At 35.0% G+C, this 15,372-nt stretch overlaps 1 protein-coding gene across 1 annotated transcript in view; it reads right to left on the bottom strand.

Moving 5' to 3' along the window:
* Positions 1–15,372, bottom strand: part of TPH2 (tryptophan hydroxylase 2) — a 79,248-nt gene that overhangs the window by 49,456 nt on the left and 14,420 nt on the right. Inside the window, exons 6-8 of the mRNA XM_087934457.1 lie at positions 12,442–12,638; positions 5,551–5,686; positions 1,059–1,185 (exon numbers count right to left, since the gene is read on the bottom strand). Coding sequence (XP_087790583.1) covers positions 1,059–1,185; positions 5,551–5,686; positions 12,442–12,638 — 460 coding nt within the window. The remainder of the gene's footprint in view (positions 1–1,058; positions 1,186–5,550; positions 5,687–12,441; positions 12,639–15,372) is intronic.

The following is a 15,372-nucleotide window of genomic DNA, read 5'->3' as shown; positions in this document are numbered from 1 at the left end:
TTTTTAATACATAAGTGATTGAGAATTGAAAACAACTTCTGAATAAAAGGGGGGAAAATTGGGGGGAAAGTTAATTAGCATCTGACAGCAATTGTTTTAATTGGACATATTTGAAAGTAGTACTTTAAAAGAAGCAAATAGTGAAGGCTAATATAATGATCATTTTTGAAATAATTGATTTTTTTAATCCATACAGAAAAAATAGAAGATGACACAAATCTAACACTATGACAGTGTACATTCAGAAAGAGACATTGCAGGTTACACCAATAATAGATCCAAACGTATATACTGTATCATGCATTGGATGCTAGTTTTCTCAAAATGATTAAAATCTGAAGAATTAGTACTTTCTTGTTATAGGCCTTATTTTTCATCTTCATTTAACCTATAGGCTAATGTAAAATTATGTACATTTCCTTGACAATGCAGTTTGCAAAAGCTTAACTGGAAAAATATAGTACAATGGGCCTGAATTGTATCCATTCAAATCTGTATCCTAAAATGGTTTTCTATCAATCAGGTATGTTTCAGACATATTGGATGCACAATTCCTATAATTCTCTATGTTGTTAAGGAGTATGGACAATAGATGGAAAGAAATTCTGGGACTAATAGTCCCATCATATCTGGAAAACAGTAAAAGCACTTTCTGGAGGGTTTTTGGGATATCTTGGAGAGAGAGAGAGGGAGGGAGGGAAATGACCATACATTAAAGGTATCATGTTTGTATTGCCAGAGACAAATGGGCTCTATGATCTAATCTAGGCACCATACTAAACAATAGCCTACTTGACCATAGCTTGTTAAATAATCCAAAATTAGCTGGATACATAAACACATGGTCATGTTCAGTATTCCTTCATCAAATGATATTGAAATTAGTGAAAACTAATTTCAATATCATTTTAGTTTAGTGCATTGTGTGAACAGAGCCTATATTTGGGGGGTGATGGAAATGACTAGCTTTCCCCCAGCCCTACATTTAGTAAATTTAGAAGAAATGGCAGATTCTTCACACAAAAGGAAATCTCACATTTTAAATGATGGTGACTTACAGTGGCAAGCTTTTGGACATCTTCATCAGATGCTCCCAGAGAGGCCAAGCCAATCTCTTGAGAAAACTGGGCAAATTTGGGATCAGCAAGCAGAGGTACATGTCCCAGGAGTTCATGGCATGTATCCCTGCCACAGGAAAAAAATGCAAGGTTAGTTAGTGCATGTCTGAAAATATTGTGATATAAACTCACATAGAGCACTGCAATAATTCCCAAATTATTAAGTATGTTCTTTTTCAAAATGGAAGACTATCATTAAAGGTTGCTTCAAAGGTTGAATCTTTTGTCTGAAGCAGTAACACAGCACATTTATTTCTTTATTTTTCGTCTCTCTCTTATATTGTTTAATTTTTGACAAAAAATATGAACTGGGTCTAAAAGACATAAAATACCAACTAGTTTTCATGGAAATAAATGCTTCTATTTAATTTTTTTTAATCCTTCTTTCTGTTCATAGCTTTTTGAAAAGCTCCCATTGTCTCTTTGCACAAGCAAAAATAGTGTTGGTATTATATGTTGCGGCTGATGTATTCATTTCTACACTCATCCGTATTTTTTTGAGTATTATATTTAGTTCCCCATTATGTTTCTGACAACCTCCCCTCAGTCAAGACAATGAGTTATTCATACCAACCTATCCATTTTTGTTCATTAGATCACAGATGTGTATATAAGGATCAGAACAATTAAGTAACTATGTGTGAATATGAAAATAGAGGAGTTAAGAAGCCTGTTTTCCCAAATGGTTTTCTTTTTTTATTGTTTTACAATATAGAATCAGTGTGAGGAGGCTTATGATTAAGTTTAAATCTTACAGATTTAGCATTCATTTTTGGTTCTGAACTGCCACCTTGTGTTTTTTATAAAAGACTCCACTTTTGGGAATCAGCTTGTCTCGTTACTAAATAAACATAATTTAAACTCATGATTCAAGTACATACATTTAGTTTAGCTTTACAACATCCCTTTCTTTTCACTAATGAGGCTTCCTCTAAGAGAGCCAGTTTGGTCTAATGATTAAGGTACCTGGCTATAAACCAAGAGACTGACTTTTTGGTTCCACCCTACGCTAGCTGGTATGACTTTGGGCTGGCTACTCTCTCAGCCCAACTCATCTTACAAGGTTTCTGTTGTGGGAAAAAATAGGAGGAGGAAAGAGTACTAGGTATGATTGCCATCTTAAGTTATTTATAAAAATAATAAAGAAGGAAGAAAATCTTTAAAAACCAGTTTTCCTCTCCAAAAAAATGTAGGTAGGTGGGTGAGTGTGTTGGTTGGTTGGCTGGCTGATTTCTATTTATTCATCTATATTGAATATATGACTCTGGGTAATTTATAATTAGGATTCCCAGTCAGTATGTTCAACATATTGGTCCACACCTATCCTAAAGGAAGTGTGTGAATGAACACTCTTGAAAAGAAATGGAATTGCCTTCATTGATTTCAAGACTTGATATCCTGATACATTTTCTTTTCAGGAGCAGTATTGATCTGAGCAGCAGAATTCATGACCCTCAAGAGTTTTGCAGCGCTTTAGTTCTTGCATTGCCAAGCAAAAGAGTGACAACGAATCCTTGCTCCTGAAAATGAAATGTCATGTAAAAAAAAAGCCAAGCTAAGTGACTATAGGCAGGAAGTCCAGAAACCTGACAACAAGAGTGAAATAAAGTAGAATGCCCTAAATGACAGCTATTCAGTGCAACATTTTATCACTGGTTTCACTAGTTACTCTTAAATTATGTTTACTTGTGAGAGCTTTATTTGCTTGGTCTGTTAAATGCATTTTGGTTCTGCTATTTCTGAATGTTATCCCATCTCTCACTTCTAATGATGCAATGCATTTCTGGATGTGGCCAGATCCATCATTGCTGATGGTCTAGCCTGTTTCCAGATTACTCACAAATGAATTAATACAACTTCTTAATAAGCAGAAAGTGTCTGCTTACTAATTCCCCAGCAGCAGAGCAGCAATTTCATTTTAGTCACCCAGGAGCAAGACAGATATTTTTTTGAGTTTATGGAGTACCATATTTTAAGTGCACATAAATCATGATATTGTCATGATAAAAGAAAAAATATCTCTATAATCCTGTACTATAACATCTGTTTCAGAATTAGCATAGTTTTATTATAATTTAAAACAACAGTATCTTTAATTCAATATGCACTATGCAGGCCTATGCTAAAAGTATTAGATTTGGTGTACTTTGTTAAATATGCATGGTATTTATATCATGGTCTCCTTTTGTCATTGTCCCCAATTGTCTGTCTTTCCAAAATCATTTGGCTGTAGAATCCAGAACTTTGCCCTGCAGTTCAATCCTATATCACTTATCTCATTGTAAATACTGCCCTGGGAAACTATCAAACATGTATACACAAATCAGCACTACTGAAGCACAATAATCCTAAATGCTAAAGGCTAAACTGAATCTATTGCTGAAAAAAATTGATCTGGCAGGGAAAAAAAGGAGAATTTTTTTTTCCTTTTACTTTTTAGAACTACACTTTTAGCATTTTCTCTTTTTTCTTCTCCCTTTGTCTTTCCTTTTCATCTATTTGAGTTTTGTATCAGTTCTTATTATTGTTAGAACTTTCAATAAAAATATATTTCTAGATAGCAGCAAAGAAATTCAAGAGACCCCCAACGTTGCCATTTAGTGCTTATTCAACTTTTTGCCCTTATGGTACATGACACCTTTGGATGTCTCATGTTCTTATGAATTCATTAAAAAAAAAACACCTTTATTGTATCAGCACCAGCAAAGGATAATTGCTTTGGATGACAAAACATTTGGATGATGTCTCCTAGCAAGAAAGATATATAATAAAGTAAGAAATGCATTTCCAGTGCAATCCAGTGCAATGTTTACTCTGAAGAAGTTTCATTTAATCAATGGGACTTAATGTCATGGGGAAAAAATATTAGAATTGCAGCCCCATTTATATTATTGCCAAGAGAAGAGAATATTTGTAGTTGAGGATTGAACTATGGGGTCTTTGATGCTCTCTGAGCTTGGTTGTTTATTTGTAGTTGTTTCATTACCCAACTAGGTAATGTTATCAATGCTAGCTGTCAGCACTGATGATGTTACCTAGTTGGATAACAAAATGTCTGCAAGAAAACAATCAAGCTCAAAGAGTATCAATGACCCATAATTTGGATTGTCTTTCAATAAAGAATAATAAGAAAACAAAGAATATTCAATTGTATCTGGTTGCTTCTTATTTTGCATGGCATGCCCAAAAGTGGGCATTAAATGGAGGAGTGGGTTTCCAGGGTTTTTAGGGATGGAATGCAGAGGCAGAAGTATACTTTTGTGCTCCTCCAACCTTCCTATAACAGAGACAAAACTACAAGACCTAATTTATTTTTTTAAATCCCCAAAATGATGGGGGATGTCTGACAATCACAAAAAAAAGATGTTGTTTGGTCACCCTTTTTGGACTTCTGAAGTATATGAAGGAGAAAAGTTTCTAAGAATAAATACAAAGTAAAATAAAACTGGCCCTGGCAGAAATAACTATTCCATATGAGCAGAAACTCACCTCCTGAGGCAAGATATGGTGGAGAAGCTTAAATTCTTTCTCCTAATTCAAGTGGAATTGTCCACTTTCTTGTTCCATACAAGAAAAACCACTAAAAAGAACATTTAAACATCCCATGGTTCAAAATGCAAACTGCTGATAAAAGATGTTATTTTTATTGCTATTTTCTGAGTGATGTTAAAAATACCCAGTAATTGGAGGTTGCTTTATTCTCCCTAAAGTTTATTACTTATTGAGTTTGTAATTGAATTTTTATCCTGCTTTTCCTCAGGAATCAAGGCACTGGACAGAATGTCTTTCCTCAGTTTTAATCTCATAAACTATTTTCAGCTGAAAATTAGTAAATTGCCCCAAATGACTCATTTAATTCTATAGCTGAGTGGTGACTTTAACCTGGGTCTCTTCAGTCCCCCACTAACAAACTGGCAAATATTGTGGAGATTTGCTAAGTGCCCCAAGATGTTTTGGTATGGCATTCAGTGTATCAATAATCCCTCGGACTACCACTGCTGGTTTATGCCATTATCTTAATTATCCTAGTAATTGTAATTATTGAAACATAACTAACTATAACTAGCATTATTGTAATTATTGCCAATTATCATATCACCATCTATTAACATTATTATTATTATTATTATTATTATTATTATTATTATTATTATTATTATTATTACTATTACTATTACTATTACTATTACTATGCCACCCGACTTTCAGTGACTCTGGAAAAACTAAGCCAGAGTATTGAAGTAAGACTGAAAAGTCATAGAATGAAATCCTTACTGAAAACATTAAGCCAGTCACTCTTTCTCAGTTGAACCTACTTTTGCCAAATTATTATGAAGGTAGAGGAGATGTTGTGGACCTGTGTGCCACCTCAGGTTGTATGAGGAAAGGTAAGCCCTAATTGCAGTAATGGCTTATTACAAATGATACTCACGGTTCTGGAGTATAAAGGGGATCCGAACCATGGCGTATATACTGGGTACAATGGAAAACTCGATAGGCCAGACCAGCTAAGAAATCACGAGGGGACAAATATCCAGCCACTGGTCTGACTGTGAAACCAGACCTTTCTGAAGTGGAAAACAAATCAACATTACTCTATTTCATTATGTATGTTTCCATATTCTAATTGATTGATAATAGTAACTATTGCTAGATTTCTTTTAAAATAATTGTTCCTTATTAGCACCATGATATACTACATAGGCTGCTATCCAACAGAGAGATGGGACTTATCTTTGAGTAGTAAAGAATAATATTTACAAAACAGAGTTATTTAGCTCATGTAGCTTATTTAGTAGGTAGAGACACCATGAGGGTCCCTGGCATAAAGGAAAGGAAAGAAACAAAATGAACTTAAACTTAGCACAGAAGAGCAACTACAGGTGAAACTCGAAAAATTAGAATATTGTGCAAAAGTTCATTTATTTCAGTAATACAACTTAAAAGGTGAAACTAATATATGAGATAAACTCATTACATGTAAAGCAAGATAGTTCAAGCCATGATTTGTCAAAATTGTGATGATTATGGCTTACAGCTCATGAAAACCCCAAATCCACAATCTCAGAAAATTAGAATATTACATGCAATCAATAAAACAAGGATTGTACATAGAACAATATCGGACCTCTGAAAAGTATAAGCTTGCATATGAACTCAGTATTTGGTTTGGGCCCCTTTTGCAGCAATTACTGTTTCAATGTGGCGTGGAATGGAAGCTATCAGCCTGTGGCACTGCTGAGATGTTATGGAAGACCAGGATGCTTCAATAGCAGCCTTCAGCTCTTCTGCATTGTTCGGTCTCATGTCTCTCATCTTTCTCTTGGCAATGCCCCATAGATTCTCTATGGGGTTCAGGTCTGGCAAGTTTGCTGGCCAATCAAGCACAGTAATCCCATGGTCATTGAACCAGGTTTTGGTGCTTTTGGCAGTGTGGGCAGGTGCCATTTTCCTGCTGCTTGTGCACCTTTTTCTTCCACACTTTTCCCTTCCACGTAACTTTCTATTAATGTGCTTTGATACAGCACTTTAGGAACATCCAACTTCTTTTGCAATTACCTTTTGAGGCTTTCCCTCCTTATGGAGGGTGTCAGTGATGGTTTTCTGCACAACTGTCAGATCAGCAGTCTTTCCCATGATTGTGATTCCTACTGAACCAGACTGAGAGGCTCAGGTACCCTTTGCAGGTGTTATGGCTTAATTAGCTGATTAGAGCGGGACACTTTGAGCCTACAACCTTTCCACAATATTCTAATTTTCTGAGATTGTGGATTTGGGGTTTTCATGAGCTGAAAGCCATAATCATCTCAATTATGACACATCACGGCTTGAACTATCTTGCTTTGCATGTAATGAATCTATCTCATATATTAGTTTCATCTTTTAAGTTGTATTACTGAAATAAATGAACTTTTGCACAATATTCTAATTTTTCGAGTTTCACACTATAACAGAGACATGGGGCAGGGGACTCCCAGGATGGGAAGATAGCAATGCCAGTTGTGGTACCATTTGTTCCAAAGGAACACAGGCAAGAAAAGGAAAGTATATTAAACATGTCCACCTCTGCTCAGATTTCCAGATCAATGAATTTTTGAATGCTAGATCTAAATTAAGTAAGTGAATGAAGAAATAAAAATAAACATGTTGTTGATGTCTACTATTGCCCACCCAACTAAAGAGATGATGTGATAATACCTTCCCAAATGAAACTGCAGATTTTTCAAAGACACATGAAGTTTAAGAAACTTTAATTATTCCAACATTTATTGGGAGTCAAATTTTATAAGCCTAGATCTTTTAAGCTGTTTTACCATGCTGCCAGCTATGTCCTTATCAGGTGGAGAATAAAGAAAGGCATAAGAGGATCAGCTAATGCTTTGATCAATAGGGACACTAAAACTGAGTTAATCAAAACTTGGGCTTCAAACATGAGGATTTAATAAACTCAAAGGAATGAAACGTAGGATTCCATGGAAGGACAAACTAATGAGTTCAAGATGGAATTCATAAGGGAAGAGAATTAGAAGCATAACTGCAAGCAATTCCAATTAGGACAAAATGGAAGATAGCAGAAGCCAATATGGCTATACAAAAACGTTGGTGAAAATTAAAGTTTAGAATAACTGAGATTACTGAAGGATATTACCAAAAACAACATACTTTCTTTAGTTATGCTCAAAATAAAAAGAAATTAGTATACCAACTATTCAATAATATGCCAAACTGGTCTAAAAACAAGTAAGAAAAAAATAGCAAACAACTCAAGTCCAATTTTAGTTCTAGCTTCTCCAGCAAAAAAAATAAAAAAAAATTATAAAGAATGAGCAGGACTGAAGGTTGAATCATAGACTGGAGGGACTTTGGAGATTTTTTAGTCCAATATCATACCCAAGACTAATAGAAACATTTGTTAATACCACTTTACCATTTAGTGTTTAGATAACCTAGTCCTGATGTATTGCATCATAGGAATTTGCTGAAAGTCTTGTGTATCATCATTATGAAATCCTGGACAACAGTTAACTGGTATGAAATGATGAATGGTGTTTTAGTATTGTGATATAAATTCTGCTCATTTTGTACTTGCATCATGACATTGAATATAAGTACATAAAGGAGAAATTTTGCAAAACATTATCATTATGCACATCTCATCATTTACGTAACATTTCAGGTTGCTGTATAAAATTGTATTTAAAAAATTAATGCTTTTCTATATATTCAAAAGAAAGAAAAGGACAGGTTCAGCAAATTACAGATCAATCAGCCTGACATCAATGCTGGAAAATTTCTAGGGCAGTTCATAAAGAAATCAATCTGTAAGTTCCTTAAAGACAATTTAAACACCTTGAAAACAATTAGCAGAAGTGGGTATGAGTTTGGCAAGAACAAACCTTGCCATAACCTTATCTTATTCTTTTGACTAGGTAGCTTCTTTAATTGATTATGAGAACGATTTCTGCAAAGTATTTGACAAAGCACCCCATGACATTGTAATTAGCAAGCATTTAGTAAAGCTTATCAAATGTGCAGATGTCAAAATTTGATTGGATTTTTAATACCCTAAGAGATTATCTTGATAGGAGATTAAAAATGGTTTCAAAGCAATAGAATGAAATTTAGAAGACAGAAATAAAAGGTTTTCATTTAGGAAACAGAAATCCAATGCACAATAGAGGATGATAATAATACTTGTGAAAAAGATCTTGGAATAGTAGTTAATTACAAACTGAATATGATTCAGCAGTGTGATAGGTCTAAAGAAAGTCAAATTCAGTTTCAGGGTGTATCTACAGAAATAGTATTTCCAACTATGGGAAATCATTATTCCACCTTAATCTGTATTGCTCAGGTCACATTTTAAGAGTTGTGTCCAGTTTTAGAATATGTATTTTAAAATGAGTTGGAACAGAAGAGCAATGAAGATGATCAGGAACTATCAACTAACTAAGATGAAAAATTAAAGAAATCGGGACCAGAAGAGAAAGCTTAATGGGATATCACAGCAATTTGTAAGACATAGTTTATTTGTTTGTTTGTTTATTAAATTTCTTTGCTACTTATCACCCCTAAAAGGTGACTCTGGGTAGCTTACAAATTATAAGATTATCATATAGGTCATTGTTTGTGTGGCACATAAAATAATAGCTTTAATTTAGTACCGTGATGGTGAATCTATAGCACACGTGCCACAGGTGGCACACAAGCCCCAGCCAAGCTTACCTGCATTGCACATGCATGCACCTCCCAGATGATTTTTGACCCATTTGAGGCCTTTTTCAGCTTCCCTGAGGCTGAAGGAAAGCCTCTGCAGCCTCGGGAGGCCAAAAAAGGGGCCTTCCAGAAATTCTGGAAGTGCCTGTTTTCAGCCTCTGGAGGGCTGCTGGAAATCAGGGAAGGCCATTTCCCCCCCGCCCCAGGGACTTGAGGGAAGCCTCTGCACCCTTTGGAGGCCAAAAAATGGGCCTGTTTCATCACTTCCGGTATTTCCTGAGGCTGCGGAGGCTTCCCTTGAGCCTCAGGGAGGCCAAAAAAGGCCTCAAACAGGCCAAAAATCAGCTGGGAGGCACGCACATGCACAGTGAAGGTAAGGGGGGATGTTACATGTGCAGGCGCAGGGTGGAGGGTGCATTGCATTGTGGGTGCTGGCACGCGCATGCTAACACATGTGCACACTTTTGGCACACCACACCAAAAAGGTTCGCCATCACTGATTTAGTAGATTCCAATTGAATGGTAGAAAAATTTCCTAATAGTAAGAGAGGTTTGACAATGAAATCAGTTACCAAGAATATCAATGGGCTGTCCTTCACTGGATTTGTTCAAGTAGAAATTGGATACCATCTTTTGTAGACGTCTTAATTTGAATTCCTATGGTGAACAGGGCAATACATTTCATTGGCTAAATGGTCTTTCTAACTCCATAATTATATAATTCTAAAAATCTATCTAGAGCTGTTCATTTTAAGCAAAATTTATCCAACATGAGTAATCTCTAGATGTGTACCTAATTCCCACAAATTTAAATAATCGATTTCCTGGAATCTTGGAGATACAATTTGCCTTATGAGAGGCATACAATTTGAATCTGTTCTGAACACACTTTTTTAAGGGGCAGGAGTTAAATCCTCTGACATGGTCGATTTTAACCTCATCCCAAAAATAGTCATATTATTATTAAGAGCATCCTTTGTACATATTATGAAACCTTCCACAATTTATAAGATTTTATTTTTTCTACTGTTCTGCGGTTTTCTATTGTTTCCATCATACACACTACCGGCATGTAAAATACAAATATATGTAAAATCCTCTAGATGTGGAGCAGCAACTATTAAATTTTCCTTTGAAATAATTTTTTAAAAAAATCTTTATTGAGATATAACAGGCTCCGTACAATATTTTAGAACTGTGATTGATGGTCCAAAAACTATATTTAAGTTAAAATGTAGTTGTCTGGAATGGCTATGATGTTTTGCTGCCTGAAACAAAAAAACAATTGGATTTCTTCCTATTTCATGAACAAGAACTGACTGGGCTGAATGTTTTTTCAAAAGAAAATTGCCAGTAAGTCTCCACCATCTCTGAAAGCAGCTGGAAAGCCTAGAGGATGAAAAAAAAAAAACACCCATGTAACACATGGTCTATTACAAGAAATAGTTACAGCCTCCTAACATATACTGTCTGAAGTGACTGTCTTATCCTTAGATATTGGTGGTCCTGTTGGTTATTTTCCTCTCACCAGAAACTTCTAAGTAACCTTTTTCTTTCCAAGTGCATCAAATATAAAATCTCATTTCCTGCCACTTTCTTTAGGAAAATTCTCTTTCTTGGGTCACTCTAAACTTCCTGTGATTTGAAGCTGACTCCTTTTCAGGTATTTTGTTATTTCATTAATAAATTCTTTTTTACAAAGACACCTAGCTTTATTTTCCCCACCCACCCAATCTCCCCTGCAATTTTCACTGATGTCTTTGGCTGACTGAATACTGTGGGGCCTTCTAATGCCCCATATTGTATTGAGAAAAAAGGGGGGAAAGGAATCTTTCAGGGACACAAAGAATTAGACAAAAGGCACCATTGAAAGATATGCCTCTCAAGACTCAAAGGACGCAAGCCAGTTAATGTTAAACTCTGACAGCTATAAAGGTACAATAAAGAAAGGAGGCAGAGTTAGCTTTTCAAACTAAATACTATATATATCTTTATTTTCAATTGAAATAATGTTCTTCTGATTTTTTTTTATTATCAGAGTACTTTGTTGTACTTTTCCTGTATTTTTAATATCAACAGAGAGTTCATTTCCCACCTAACCCCATCATTACATTTTATATGTCATCAAAAATACCATCTCTCAGGATCACCACAAAAGGGTCCACAAATAACTTTTTTTCTCTCTAGAAAGAAAAGAAGAGTTATCAAAGCCATGGGGCAATAAAGTGTTCATGAGCTGTCAAAGCAACCAGAACTAAAAGAGGAAAGTAGTAAGTTTGTAATTTGCTTTATCTAAGCCTAGGTTTCATCTGAGTTTCAGCAACTCTTGCTGACTGCAGCACATGAAGTATCAGTCCAAAAAAAAAAAAAAATGCTTCCAGAACAGTCCTGTAGTCTCTGCCCTCCAGATCCCACAGTCCACACTTTCTCCAGGCCACAGCACCACAATGAACTTCTCTTCCCCAGCCCATTGCAGTTGCTTTTTTTCCCATTCCTGTTTTTTTTTTAAATATAGATGGCTTACAACATATCTTCTTTATTCTCCCAGTCCTTAAATTCAACACATGCCACTATGGTCATAGCCATTGGTTAAAATTCCTGCTACAATATCTTTGGCACGGATGTCGTTTCAGCTTCACAAGTCATAGAAGATTTCAAATACAAAAGTCAGCTGTTCTCTCAATGAGTGGAGCTTTTCCAGAAAGATTCAAGAAATATATTTATATTTTACAGCTTTTCCCATGTATCTTCCACTCATAACAATCTCTTGTGTACAATATATGTGAATGTTCAAAGTATATATAAGTAATCTGATACATGCAAAGTAGGAAGACAGGTTGGTTCATGGTGTTCTTTATCTAAAGATAGATAAGACAATCCACATACAATGTTTTGAGCAGCAAAGAGGAATCTAATAAAAATCTGTTTCAAACTATTTGTAAGAGATTTGGAGGGTTATAAATATTGGAAGGATGCAATGGAATTGTTCTAAGGCTAAATTACCAAACAGACTTATCAGGAGAGAGAAAAATATTAGATTTTAACATATTTTGTATCACTGCTTTTATAGTACTTTCCTTACCTGGAAACCAAGCTTGATGCTTACCTTTGAGAAACATAGAGACATCCTCCAATTGTGGGACATTATCATCTCTATAGCCACAGTACTTTGTCAGTAATGGGAAATTTTTCAAATACTCTCGACAAGCATGAGTAGGATAGAGTTTTGAAAGCTCCCTGAATACCACACCCCAAGTTTTTATTTCTTCAGGTGTATAATCTACTCTAGGAATTGGTTGGCCACTAAAACAAAGAATAAAGAACAAATAAACACTGAGAAAATTGGTTTGTTCAACTACATTTTCTAAATTGTCAATATCCCTACCAATTCCCCAAATAGCTATTTCAAAAGGAGTTAGTGTTTTTCAGTCGAATCCATGCTTTTCACCAATTCTGTCAAAATGTAATATTCAATGCTCACATACTTATTGATTTCTTCCAATTCCACAAAATTATGAAAATTTTCATTAAATACAAGTAGCTTTCTATTTCTGATCCCTATCCCACTCAGCCTTTCATATCTTTCTTTTGCTAAACAACATAATCTCCTTAGCAAAGTATTGCTGGGAGTGGGGACGGGAATGTTGGTAACATATCATAAGAAAATCATGAGCAATGGATAGAAAGCCTGGGTGGAAAACTAAGATAGTACAAACATTCCTACCCCTACATATTGTATTATTTAATGACCAAAAGTGATTGTGATTATGCTGCTTCTATCTTCTCTAGATCACCTCCAGAATTATTGCATTATGATTAGCAAAAAGGGAGCCATAATATATAAAAAAACATAGAAAGTGTTGTAATGTTGACAAACATTGTCTGCTAAATCAATCTAACAATTCATTACTCTGAAATGTCCACTGTTAGCTGGGAATTTTTAAAAGATGAGTGGGGTTTTCCATCCCCATATATCTTTTGGTGAGCAATTTAGAAACAATGACATTGTTCATATTTTATGTCTGAATTTTGCTTTAATGTGATAATTTGGATCCCGGGTTATGCTAAATGTATAAATCCTGTGCAGAAATTTAGCTATCTAGTGCTTAATAAAATTGTAAAAGAATTATTAAAATATAATCAACATAACACATAAAATGTACACATTATAGTAAACACAGTAAAAAGAGAGCTCCATAGATTGAACATGTTAAAACTTACAGAAAAATATTAATACACAATCAGCACAATACAAGTTTAAAAGCTAAACAAATAATTTCTACTCTTTCAAAAGAATATGGTAATTAGTTCCTTGTAATAATTTAACAGCGTTGTCTCTGGAAAAAAGGCTTGCTAGGTCATGAATAAGAGAAAAACATATAGTAGGATCCCACGCAGAAAATGTAGAAACAACATCTGACAATCATCTAGTACTTTGCCAGCTTTCCCAATTTTTCCAATTGAAGATATTAAGGTTCAGCTACACTGGCAATTTCCTTCATTCCCCAAGATGACATTCATTTGGCCCTGCACTCAACAGATACTCTTTGGCCATCTTTCTATCTCAAGCTTCAGTCTGTCCCTTCATCCTTCTCTCCCTAGTTAGCTGATAGAACAACCTGCATTGGAATATACAGTATTAAGCCACAGTATGTCATTTTGCCATTTGAGCATAGCTTCACCATCTAATTATGAGCTTTCCTGATTCATGTTTGCACTCTTCCTTGGTGAAGCCTCTCTGACCATTTCTATTCTTTTTGGGTTTTAGATATTCACTAAGCTTTTTGTGCAGCCATATTGGCTTCTTCTGCTGACATTTTTCTTCTTTCTTGGAATAGTTGACAATTACATTTCCTTTGTTATGTACTCCTGCCTTCTTTAGCTCCTTTTCTCCTTTTATGGAATGATACTGATCATTCCTCTGAGATTATTAAAATTAATTTTAGCTCCCAGAGACATATTCAACTATATTCACCAATAGTTTCCCATATATGTTTAATCACGTTCCATTTTAGTTCTCTTAGAAACCTAACCACACATTTAGCTTTATATATATATACTATTGTTATCTGGCGGGTGTTGAGCCCCATCTAGTGGCTGGGGGCAAAACTTTCACTGTTTAGAACATTGGTTTGGGTAGCATTTGTCACCCTATTGAGGACCTTTACATCCTGAGAAGTCAGATTCCGTTTTGTAGTATTCTGAGGTAACAGAAACATCCAGAACATCCACCTTATCTGTCACATGTTCTTCTGAAGACAAAATCTGTAGGCCATACTTTGCATCACTGTTTCATCTTATTCTGTACTTTAATAAAGAATAAAATTTACATTCACGGTCTAGCTTATAAGATAGAAGGTTTTGCTGCACATCAAACTATACACAGGATAATGTGTAGAGGAGAGAACACAGGGACAATAGAACAATGAAAAAGAAAATCTCACAGCAGATCAGAGTAATGTACAGAGTTGTAAGAGTAATCATTGAGAAGAAAATACTGTCCTTCTGGTGGAAACAGTTAAAGCAAGCTTTAAAAAAACAGTGCTAATCATCTGTCCCGGGATAGGGGAAGTCACTACTCGTTAGTGTGCCTTAATTAAGCCAAATTGTACATACTTTTCAACATTTTCTATTTTCTTACATTAAATGTAGAAAAATTGGTACAGCAGGTAATCAGAAAAAAATAGGTCAGCCCAACCTGAAACTAGTTAAGTGTTCCTAACCAAATCCAGGAGCTTATACTGTATTTAGGAGATCCTTATTAAATGCTAATTAGGCAGTGATAGTATATACAAAGGGGAGAACAGTTCCGTTTATAAAATACAAATTTCCTCCCTCTTCTTTTGTTAGTCTTTATTTATTTCATATATATGTCCATAAAATAAATATTTTATGAGCTTTTAGGCATGCTCTTTTCTTATCTGAAACAAAAAGAAATATTCCCCCTTTCCATTTCTTTGCTTATAATATTCAGGAGTGGAGTGAATCTGCAAAGGAGTTGGAGGACAAGGAAAAAAAGGATTCACAATTGAAAAAG

This window comes from Pseudonaja textilis, chromosome 5, assembly GCF_049901715.1.
Source record: "Pseudonaja textilis isolate UNSWEBS1 chromosome 5, rPseTex1.2, whole genome shotgun sequence".
Taxonomy (NCBI): domain Eukaryota; kingdom Metazoa; phylum Chordata; class Lepidosauria; order Squamata; family Elapidae; genus Pseudonaja; species Pseudonaja textilis.
This window is presented reverse-complemented; position numbering and strand designations above follow the sequence as displayed.